The following is a 12,185-nucleotide window of genomic DNA, read 5'->3' as shown; positions in this document are numbered from 1 at the left end:
GTTTTGGTGTCGTATATCTAATAACCAGAGGAGTCAGTGTTCTGGGAAATGCTGGCAATGTTGCACATACTCATTTAAGTTGTCAGTATGATACCAAAGCTGAAAATTCTTCAGTGAAACTTTAACATTACTTTAAATTAATACTTATACTGCACATTAGCTTAATATTCTGTAAATGATACAGATCTGTCTGCAGGAGCAAAAGAAAAACTGTCAAAAGCTTTTTGTCTGGTTGGCTGACGGCCCCAATTGAAGGAGGTGTAAAATCACCTCGATAGGGGGAAAACAAGCTGTAGTAACATCTAAACAAAGTTGTTAAATTCCTATTTTGGGCACACAATTAAAATAAAAGGCTACCAGTGTTTTCACCATATTCAGGAATTAAAGACACTATGGGGACCATATCTGAGTAAACTACACTAAAGCAGGTCGGCTGTAATCATGAATATCACTAGAACTGCTTGTCCCTTCTTTCTTTACTTTAGGTAAAGTAAAACTTTACATATTGTGCTGTTTATGTCAACTCTTCTGTTTTTGTCAGCCACTTTCCTGTTCTGTGAGTAGTACTGACCTCCCTCGCCTTCGACCACTGCGGGATGCCTTGGTGGAGGTGGCTGAGGTTTTGGAAATGGGAGTGGGGATCTCCCCATTCTCAGATGGACTGAGGCCATCTTTAATGGATATAGGGATGGACCCAAGGCCAGGCGGGACAGGTTCCTGGATTACCATGACATCATCCTTGCTCTGCTGGCCAAGGTGCAGCTTGGCAAAGTCAAAGCCTTTCACTGTGGGAGCCTGCAACTAAAGAAAGGGGGCAGAAGAGAAGGAAATAGGGAGTGGGTAAACATAAGGCAAAAGCTGCAGCAGTAAAACAGCGAGGGTATGACTTTCACTTAAGTATTTACTTAACACATTCATAATGTAATATCAAGTGGAATGTGAGTGTGACACCATCTCATTGGGGCATTAACCTGTGGATTTGAAAGCCTCTGGTATTATATCAGATGTCAATATGGTAATAATGCTTGTAAATGCAGGGAATGGTAGGTTCAGTGACAAGTGACAATCCAATGTGGTGCAATGAAATCCCATTAAGACTCCACATTTGTAAATGAGTGCAATAACAGCCAGACAGATGCCAAATTTGAGACATAATTAGGCTAAATGACTGATGAATGGATATCCAGAGGGAGACTCACACAGACAGATAAGAATGCATAAAGAGAAAGGCTATGAGAAAGTGGAACAGGGAGAGATTTGGGTAAACACTGAACTACTGTCTTTTTTTTTTTTAAGGTGGTGGAGGATGGAGGCTGGAGATGGAAGCAGTGAGTGTAAAGCCCTCAGGACTTTCCACCAGCAAAAGAATAAACAAGAGGATGTCACATCTCAGTGTGTTTGCATGCAGTTTGTGAAACTCTGGTTCGATGACACTGAAATGTGGCGACATGACGTGTTCCTCCTAATTCTCTGAATTACATGTGTATGCACAGAGTTTACTGTGCAGCTTAGAAGAGCTTGTTGGTATAAAACTGCTAATCCAGTTTTATGCTTGCCACTATGATACTGCTACTCCTGGGAGGGAATAAATGGGAATATGATTGTGTGTACTGTTCTCCATGGCACACAAACAATGCCAACCTTTGAGGGGGGAAAACACTGAAAAAGCTGCACCTGAAACAGTAAACACGACTCATTATAACCAACACTGAGGCTGAATGCACACGACACTCACAAAATAGTACTTAGGCATTTGCAACAAATTACTTACGACTTAACAACACAGTCACAATGTATAACTTTGTTTCCAAAAAGAAGATTATGTCCTTTAAAATTCATATTTGATTTAAACTAGTATAAAGACGGCATTTAAAATGTTCTGAAAAAAAAATTCTTATTGTGAATTTCATATAAGCTGCATATTTTTTAAAAAGTTAAGACAGGGGCTTTGGAAAATGTGTAAAAGAAATAAAAACCAAAAATAAACAAACAAGCAAAAACAAAACAAAAAACTAATGAGGTTAATTAGTTGCATAATTGGGTTTAAAAAGACAGACAGATGGCATCATCACTCTGTGAGAGATTGTGTGGACAAATTGTTCAATAATTTAATAATAACATTTCTCGATGTAAAACTGCAATTAATTTGGGGCATGTCATCATCAGTGGTACATAATATCATTAAAAGATGAAGAGAAACCAGAAAACTCTCTTTAGTAAGGCCAAAAGGGAACAACAATATATTAAAGACAACTGAGAGGAGGGACCAGTTACTCTATTTCTGAAAGATAGTTGGGGGGGGGGGGTCTTTGGGGTCCGGGCAGCACGACATTAAAAACAGACATAATTCTGTAGTGTAAATCATTGCATAGGATCAGGAATACATTGAAAAATAATGTCAGTGAACATAGTTCATAATTGGAAGTTAAAATTCTATCATGCAAAGTAAAGTTAAAAAAAATGAAAAAAAATATATCCGCATACAGTTCAGTAGTGATGGTATGTGCAGCGGTGGGGAAATATGGCATGGTGCATCTGTAACGTGCAGACATGCGAATGCCCCATTGACATTATACACCAATGAAGCGTAATATTATGACCACTTACTGCTGAAGTGGATAACACTGATTATCTCTTCATCATGGCACCTGTTTAATGGGTGGGATATACACTGCCCTTTACAAGTATTGGAAAAGTGAGGCCGATCCCTTTATTTTTGCTGTACACTGAAAATATTTGGGTTTCACATTTAAAAAAAAAATCTATATGAGACAAAAGATCAACATTTCAGCTTTTATTTCCAGATATTTACATCTGGATCTGATACACAGTTCAGAAAATAGTACCTTTTGTCTGAAGCCACCCATTTTTGGAACAGATAAACTTAAAATAGATTTAAATGAATAAGATTTAATATTTAGTTGCAAATCCTCTGTTGTTGGTTTGGTGGGTTACTCCCTTTAGTCTCCTCTTTAGCAGTTAAATGAATGCTCCGTAGGGTTTAAGTCTGGGTTTGGGTCATTATCTTGTTGCATGATGAAGGATCTCCCAGTCAGTTTGGTTGCATCTTTTTTCTTTTTAAATTGACAGACAAAATGTTTCTGTAGACTTCTGAGCTCACTGTACTGCCGCCATCATGTGTGACATCATCAGTGAAGATTAATGAGCCATGACATTACCTCCACTGTGTTTCACAGAGAGCTCGTATGTTTGGGATCATGAGCAGACCCTTTCTTTCTCTGAACATTAGCCTTTTCATTACACTGTCCATAAAACTTTGTCCCAGAATTTTTGAGGATTGTCTCTGTACTTATTGGCAAATTCCAGCCTGGCCTTCCTGTTCGTTTTGCTAATCCTTGGTTTGCGTCTTCTGGTGAAACCTCTATACTTTTGTCCATGAAGTCTTCTGCGCACAGTAGATTGTGATACCTTCACTCCTTCCCTCTGGAGGTTGTTACTGATGTCACTATCAGTTGTTTTAGGGTCTTTCTTTACAGCACTTATAATGTTTCTGTCATCAACTGCTCTTGTTTTCCTTGGTCTACCTGTTTGACATCAGTTAATTAGTACATCAGTGACAACTTTCTTCTTCAACACATTCCAAATGGTTGTATTGGCTATGGCCAATTTTCCATCTTCTCTCAGCTTCACTATTGCTTGTTTTTCACCCATGGACAGCTCTCTGGTTTTCATGTTGGTTACTCCTCTAACTATAAATGCACAGTCTGCACAGGCAAATCTGAAACCGAGCGTGGACATTCAGCACTATTTACTGTTTGAATTATCAATGTAACAGGACACATCTGGGCAACAAAACATGCCTGTCACGCACACGTTCCGATACTTTTGCTCACAAAAAAATGGGTGAGTTCAGACAAAAGGTGCTATCTGTATATCAGATACAGACAAAAATACCCAGAAATAAAAGCATGGGCATGTGAGAATCAGAACTGGACCACAGAGCAATGGAAGAAGGTGGCCCGGTCTGACGAATAACGTTTTCTTTTACATCACATCGATGGCTGGGTGCATGTGTGTTGCATGCATACATGCACTGGGGAACATCTGACATCAGGATGCACTATGGGAAGAAGGCAAGCTGACAAGTATCTGTGGGATGTGCGGAACAAACAAGTCAGCCCCACCTCATAACTTATGGGATCTGTTGCTAACATCTTGGTGCCAGATACCACAGCACACCTTCAGGGGTCTAATCGGAGTTCATGCCTGGACGGATCAAGGATGCTTTGGCAGCAAAAGGGTGACCAACACAATATTAAGCAGGTGGTCTGAATGTTATGCTTGATAGGTGTATGTTACATATAGGCTTTGGAGGGAACATATGCTGCCATCCAAACAATAGCTTTTTCTGGGAAGGTCTTGTTTATTTCAGCAAAGCAATGTGAAACCACTTTCTGCACCTATTCTAGCAGCATGGCTCTACAGTTAAAAAAAAGGTACAGCCTGTCTGCAGTCCACATCTGTCACCAGTTTAAAACATTTGGTGCATTACGTAAAAAAACAAACAAACAAAAAAAAACAAGACAAAGGTGACGCTGAACTGTTGAGCAATTGAAATCCTGACAAAGTAAGAATGGAAAAAACACTTTGCTTTCAAAAGTACAGTAACTGGCCCCCCAATCCTAAATGCTTACAATACAATAGTAAATATGCTCCTGTCCCAACTGTGTCATTACAATGGAAATAACAACGTTAATTAAATATAAGATTTATATGATCTATAAATATTTTTATTCTTTTTTTAAAATGACATTTCAGTGTTCTTTTTTTTGGAAACAGGGTTGTATATGCAACAAGATCTACAGACTATAAACACACACTGATATTCTCTCTAGACACCATAATGAGGGAGATCTTATATCTATAAACACAAACAAGCACTAATCGCCAGATCTACTACGTGATATACCTCCTCCACGGCTCTCCTCCCTTTAGACAATACTTTCATTTTCTCTTCTTTTTTCACCTCCTCTGGTTTCTTTTTCACAGCTTTGCTGTCTTGCCTTCTTTGCTCTCTTGGTGTAATTTCTTTGTTCTTTAGTTTGTCCTTTTTATCCTCCTCCTCCTCCTCCTCTTCCTCCTCCTCCTCCTCCTCCTCCATCTCTTCTTCTTCCTCTTCTTCTTCAGCTTCCTCCTCTTCTTCCTCTTCACTTTTCTTACTCTGTTTGCTCTTGAGAAGAGCTACTGATCTCTAAGCAGAAGCAATGATGAATAAGATAAATAGTTCTAGTGATGAGCTATTATATCTGTATAACAACTTCCCTAACACCCAGACTATAACTGACTTCTTTTCATTTCAATGTGTACAGTATATAGTCTTGTTCTTTGCATAACTGTGCAACACTTGAATAACAAACCATAAACAAGCTACTTGCAACAAACACACAACAGCTCTGACTACATTTTCTATAAACCACCAGACACTGCTCTGTACCTTCCCCCTTTTAAAATCCTTCTCCTCCCCTTCCTCCTCCTCCTCCTCCTCCTCTTCATCTTCTTCCTCCTCTTCCTCCTCACTAAACTCAATACCTTTTTTAGTTTGAGGCAGTCGCTGTTGACGAGAGGTCCTTGATTCTCTGAGTGACATAGCAGACTGAGAGAAGAGGAGTAGTGTTAAGTGAAAGATGACTGCATGGAGCAGAGCAGGCAAGCTAAGTGACATCCACTTACACACATTTGACTTGAGCACTGACCAAAATGCAAAGGTTGTTAAAGAAAATCAAGCGGAGGGAAGCGAGAGAGAGAGATGAAAAGATTCAGTAACTGTTGTTCTGCCACGACCAAAGTGCCAAAGCTCTCTGGTACTATTGTTGTGCAAGTGTGAGCTATTTCACCAAACCAAAGCAAACAAACAAAAAAACAACCCGGCAACATTCTAAACACTATGGCTGTTAAATGAATCTCTTATTTAGGGATAGAATATATATAGCCTGTCATCTGTGCAAGCACACTTTGCATTACAGTAATTATGCAACTTTGTCCAATCAGAAAAATACAAATGGTTTCTGAATGCTGAGAAATTGCGCTTCACACACAACATAGGCCAATGTTTAAAGAGTGCAGGAAATTATTTGGAAAATTCATAGCGATCAAGCTTGCATTATGTATGTGGTCCTGCTTCCTGCATGCTCAACTCAGGTGCCAAACTTTGCCTAAACCAAACAGAGGATTTCCAGTAGTGGGAGGGCCTAACCTGTGCTATACAGGACTGAGGGCAACTGGACAATGTTGGGTGAATCAGATTCCTACACTTTTCACAGTTTATGTCCAAAAGCTGAATAATAGGGAGGCAATATTAAGAAAGAAATCTTACTCAGTACAGCCAAAGAGAATTATTTCTACATTTAAACATCCAAAAGCAAGTGAGGCTTTTAAATACCCACAAACTGAAAACAAAATGAGCCAAAGGGAGACTGCAGAGCAGGACTGTTGGTGTTTCAAGCAAGAAAGAAAAAAAAAGTTTCACTAAAAGAGCCGCCAAAGCTATTTGGTGCATGAGCAGCACCAGCAGATGTCCTTTAATATGTCTCTCTGCTGGAATCATTAAAGTTTTACTAATCTCATCCAGAAGACGGCATTATGAAGTCCAAATCTGTGAAGTCTTGCAGCACAGTCATGGCAGTGAGAGATAGCCCTTATTAATCACGATGACTTATAAACCCAGGATTAATCCTGTGAACTCAATTACAAACTAATTCTAATAAAAATGATTTGAATCCACCAAAAACACCTTTATTACATCATTACACATCAAGAACTAAAGTGACTAAAGCAGAATTCCTCCGTAATCCAAATGCAAAATTCACTATAACGAAGTTATTTTGAAACACTGATGCAGGGAAGCTTGTAAAGATGGGACTCTACCTTCTGTCTCTGCTGGATGGATGTCATGGCGTCCGGCTGGAATTCCAGCTTGTCCGTCCGACACAATTTCCAGTACAGGATGGAAATGATGATGATGACCACGAGGAGGGGAATCACAACCCCAATGATGATCCACACATTGGTGTTCTCATTGTCAGAAGGTGACGACACCAATTTCTCGACAGCTTTAGTAAAAAAAACAAAAAACAAAGAAAAAACAAAACTGCTAATTTAGTGCTGGAGATAAAGTAGCCATAATCGTAGATGTTCAATGAGTTTATCTTTATATCTTTTACTGTCTGTTTATTGTCTGAATGTGAGTGGTTTAGGGGACATCTATAAACTGTAGCTACAGAAAATAACCTGAATTTGATTCTCCCTGAACCTACACTGCACTACTTGGTTTTAATTAACATTCATTTCATCCTCTGGGAAAGCAAAGTAAAAGAACACAATCAGTACAGAGACAGAACTCCCTTGAGGGCCCCTCATTAGCTCTCATCCATTGTTTAGATTCTTAATAAGGACGACAGACTTTGGGTGCAGTGTGTACAAAGGAAGATAATTAGCTCAAATGTTACTATAAACATGCAAAGAAACACATGGAGCTGGCAGTTGGTATCCCATTTTTTTTCCTTATTAGGATCTTGAGAACCATTAGCCACAAGACATTTACCAATACATTAGCAATAACAGTAATGATGGCGACGTAAAATAATTAGTCACTAAGTACCTTTTTTTGTTGTCTATATCACATGGTTTCACACGCTTTCACCTCTTGATCCGAAATATCACAGATAATCTTTTTTATAACTACATCAGTGACGCAGCTTTGATTATCAGTCGTACTGAGATATACTTACGTTGTGCCAAAATGCCCTGTACACGATATCCCAGGACAATGGCAGCCCTTTGGACATCCAGGGTGTTAAGCAGGTTAGCAGTTTGAACTGCAGGTATCCTCTGACCACTGGGCCCCTCCACAAAATACACTATTTCTAAGGGGTGGTCGTCACCCACCAACTGGCTTGCACTTACAACCTAGGAATTAAAACAAAGAAGAAAGGTACAATGTAACAGCAAGTAATTTTGAAGAGACATGAGCAGTTTTATTTATAACAGTTCAGATGAATAAAAAATCAAAGGAAGACTTTGGCCCCCCAACCCCCCCGACATTCACTGGATTATGCATCATGAATTTATCCTCCAGGGTCAGACTGTCAGACTGTCAACAGAGCTCTACTGTAACTTCCTGAGACATCTGAGGACAAACACTAGCCAGAAATGGCATGTACTGTTAAGTGTGCAACTCCACACCAGCGCACTGAAAAATTAAATTCAAGTTGAAGGGATGCTGCTTGACTTGTGGACCTATTTCTACTGGGGCCTCTTTGCCAGGTCATCTTTGTAAATGAGAACTGGTTCTCAAACATTTTATTTGGTAAAATAAAGGTTTTAAATATATATATATATATATATATATATATATATATATATATATATATATATATATATATATATATATATATATATATATATAAATAACACAGTGGAGGGGACAGAAAATTGCTTCCAGGGAACAATATAAACGTAGCAGGAGATATGGAAGTGATCCAGGAGATGACCTTGAAAAGGAGATCAGCCAAATTTAAATCAGGTGTAGTTTTGCTTTTTATTGGTGAAGTCGCAGAACTTCCTGATCACACCCTGCATTTGATGGCTGTCAATTAGTTCATAGCAATTGCAAGACCTAGTAATGCCTATATGGCTGCTCTTTTAACAAGTTGCCAGTAATCTTACCCCCCCCCCCCCCCCCCCCCCCCCCAAAAAAAAGGTAAACGTTTCCAGATGATGTAAAAAAGAAAAAGCTGAACGACACTGGATAACAGACCGTGCTCAAGGAAAAATTATATATTGCTTCTAAAAATGGATTCATGAAAGATGACATACCAAAAATGGAATGTCTGATGAAGGTGCTAATGAGCAAAGTCTCAAGATTTGAATAATAAAGATACCCTATTAATGGAGAAAGTGACACCTCATTTTCTACTGAGCCTTATAACATTAATCATTGTTGATTTTTTTTAACAATAGATTTGATTCCTTGTTTTTCCCTTGCTGTATTTAAACACATTACCCCCCCCCCCCCCCCCCCCCCCCGGCCCCACACACAGAAGCATACCAAAACAGAACCATCATATAAATTCTGTCTGATTTGACTTATTGACTGATTTGACTTCACTGATTTGTATGTGTGTGTGCAGCCTCCCTGGGGGTGCCCTGCGGCACAGCACAGTCTGCTGTCTGTATTACTGGAAAGAGTAAAGTGCAGGTCATGCCTGGGCTGCAACAGAAAAATGGTTGGGTAGACTGCTGCATTCAGGGTCTAATCCAGTCCATGCCTGCTTATTAGAGTGGAAAGAGGGCAGTGTGAATGTGTGTGTGTTATTGCACAACCCCAATTCAACCTCTCTTTCATCTGTCTAGGCAGACTCATAAGATATTCTCATTGGTGACAACACTACACTCATTCTGTCATGACACTCAGGGGCATCTGTCTGACAGTATAATTATTTATGTGCAAGAAAGCAAGACAGAAGTTCAGACGCTCAGTCTGAGTAAACTCACTCATTATATCGAGCAAGCCACTCAAAGATGAGTGTCTCTGAAAACAAAAAAAAAACCAAACCAGGCTTCTTTTATAACAGTATCTTATCAAAGCTGGAAGGAACATAAGGACATAATAAGGATTCTGTGAATAACACATTTTCATATTTATGGATTTGAAAAAAAAAATCATTTGGAAGGGCAGAAAGGATGCCAGATCCTCAAATTAGAGATCTAATCTTAGCAAAAATACAGACAATAAAGGTTCTGTACGTGCTTCATGTGCTTCTCTGACTTTCTACATTGTTCTGTGAAACTTATGGAGACAACAAGAAAGGTCAGAAAATGGATGGCCATGGATGATATTTATCACTCTGACAGCCATCTTGTCTGAAGTCCACCATTCACTGTTCTTCTGATTTCTGAATCTTTACCTACCACTGTCTCTGTGCCCCAACAGCAGGATAGAGACTGAAGAAAAGAAACAATTATTAACTGATCTGCTCTTAGGAGCCATCAAATAAAAGGACTGGGAGCACAGAGAAGAGGAGAAAACATGAGGTTGTGGTCTTTGAATGGCTTGCCCCTGGGATGAATGAGATGCTGTTGCCATGGAGATGGAGCCGTATCCTGTCCCCTTAGAGATGTGATGAGCAGGTGCAGAGAGGACCCACAAAAGCTAGAGCTTGATTAGTAAAGCACTAAGGCTTTCACTGGTTACAAACACTGTCACACTCACATAATGAGCCCTCTGTACTCAGGCAAGGTGGTTAGACAGTGCTTGCATCAGGGTATAATGACATAAACGGTACAGGGAAGGATGGTTCGGAAGAGTTTTAGAAGTTTTGTTATATAAGGAACAGGAAATTAAAAAAGTAAAATTTGCGACTTTAAAATAGCTTACACCTTTGGTCTAGAGACAATAAAAGTGAGAGACAGAGCACTGAAAAAAAAAATCTTAATAGAAATCAAGAGACGAATTCTCCAAAGGTTGCAGTTGCTGTTCCGATTGTGTGATGGCAGGAATATTTACTTGCGATTATGTTATAAATGTAGCTAATCATAATATGAAATAGCATAATAAACTGCTCAAGTGATCTGGCGGGAAGAGTCAGATGGAGTGAGCTGTAAATACAGCTGCAGTTTTGAGTAAGTTGCGTGCATGTGTTGAATAAGTATGACCTGCAGTAGGGGAAAAAAAGTTCTAAACCTTTGGGCAGAGTCACTAAATTTCTCAAGTATTTTGTTGGTGACTCCATATATGCAGTATTTTATGCTCCAGTAAAAATTTTAAATTAAAGACATGGCTCTCTCCCAATGGCAGCTGGAAGTGGGCCCAGTGAGCCTGGGGCTATGGAGCTGTAAATGTGAGGGGAGTAAAATGATTCATGAATCTATAAACACATTACCTGAACACTGCTGTTGCCTATGGTGGTGGCTCTTTTAACCCGTCTGACTGATCCCATTGCCTCCCCAAGTAACATGGCCAACCGGCGCTCCATGTTAGCTTGAAAGGTCTTCTCACCCACTTTCTTGTCCAGCACACCCAGTAGCACTATATATACACATAATAGATTAATATACAGTGTCGTAAGTATTTTACATGAACTGTAAGACTTGGTAGCAGTATTTCAACATGACAAAAACCAAAATCATAATACCTGTTCTAACCCAGGAAGAGCGAAGCAGTTGGCTGGTGTTTAGCTCTGGATAATGGAAAGCTATTGGAAAAAGGATCAAATAAATAGACAAGTGCTGTGAACTTTACTCTGATTTCATTGTTCATGTGATCAGAATCTGAGTACAATCAGAATTTCCTGGCTATCCCTTAAAGAGCAGTGCTAATATGAAAATGGAAGTAGCTAAAATACTATGAGAAGACCATATGGTACTCACGCTCAGCAATCTGCAGTACAGGAAAGCCCATGTAGTAGCTGAATTCCACCATAGTGAGTTTCATTAGAGCATTGCTAATCTCTGACCCCATCAGATAACCACTTGAACTGTGAACAGTGAAAGTGATGTGAACCGGGTTCCTCACTAGCTTTTGTTTCTCATATGTGGGAGTAGCCATGGTGATGTTTACAATCTGAAACACAATGGCACTGTTATAGGAAACAGACAGACACACAATAAAATTAAGAAAACATTTTCCATCTAACAGTTAAAGTAGTATCTGTCTCTTAAAAAGAGTTGTCTTCAGTGGTTGTAAAGTAAAAGACAGACTTGAGCAGGGTGGCCCAGGGCAGTTTGATAGCTGTCCACAAACACGTTCCATACTGCAACAAATGCTTGATTTAATCCTTAATTTATCCCAACTAAAAGTCTTTAACACATTGAATCAGTATAACAGATTAGACACAACCCGACTGAATCCAACCAGCTATACAGCCAAATAAGCTCTTTTTTAACAAACAGTAATCTTCTTTATTACTGAACAACTAGAGCATGAAGCACTTTAAATATAAATGTCCAAGCAAAAAATACCGGGAGTCATGCTCATGAGTGATGGTGAGATGGATAATGAGTAGACCAAGGTGTGAGTATAGTGTCCCCAAGGACAGTCACATTAAGGAAGGAGCTGAGCCCTACTGCATGGAAAAAACTAAGAGATTTCCTGACATTAAATATACAAAATTTATTTGGAAAAAAAAAAAAAACATTGGAATTTTTTTTTTTTTTGGGGGGGGGGG

At 39.3% G+C, this 12,185-nt stretch overlaps 1 protein-coding gene across 3 annotated transcripts in view; it reads right to left on the bottom strand.

Moving 5' to 3' along the window:
- The window catches only part of LOC115781857 (UPF0606 protein KIAA1549), a 39,978-nt gene that overhangs the window by 9,318 nt on the left and 18,475 nt on the right, over nucleotides 1–12,185 (bottom strand). For 2 of the 3 annotated variants that reach the window (XM_030731753.1, XM_030731752.1), the window contains 6 exons: nucleotides 11,389–11,581; nucleotides 11,154–11,213; nucleotides 10,902–11,047; nucleotides 7,749–7,926; nucleotides 6,886–7,070; nucleotides 572–801 (listed from right to left, as the gene is read on the bottom strand). In XM_030731753.1, coding sequence (XP_030587613.1) covers nucleotides 572–801; nucleotides 6,886–7,070; nucleotides 7,749–7,926; nucleotides 10,902–11,047; nucleotides 11,154–11,213; nucleotides 11,389–11,581 — 992 coding nt within the window. Of the gene's footprint in view, nucleotides 1–571; nucleotides 802–4,930; nucleotides 5,213–5,455; nucleotides 5,615–6,885; nucleotides 7,071–7,748; nucleotides 7,927–10,901; nucleotides 11,048–11,153; nucleotides 11,214–11,388; nucleotides 11,582–12,185 lie in introns of all 3 variants that reach the window. The other variant, XM_030731754.1, reaches the window with a different exon arrangement.

This window comes from Archocentrus centrarchus, chromosome 6, assembly GCF_007364275.1.
Source record: "Archocentrus centrarchus isolate MPI-CPG fArcCen1 chromosome 6, fArcCen1, whole genome shotgun sequence".
Classification (NCBI taxonomy): domain Eukaryota; kingdom Metazoa; phylum Chordata; class Actinopteri; order Cichliformes; family Cichlidae; genus Archocentrus; species Archocentrus centrarchus.
The sequence above is the reverse complement of the archived record's forward strand: the minus strand, read 5'-3'. Positions and strand labels throughout refer to the sequence as shown.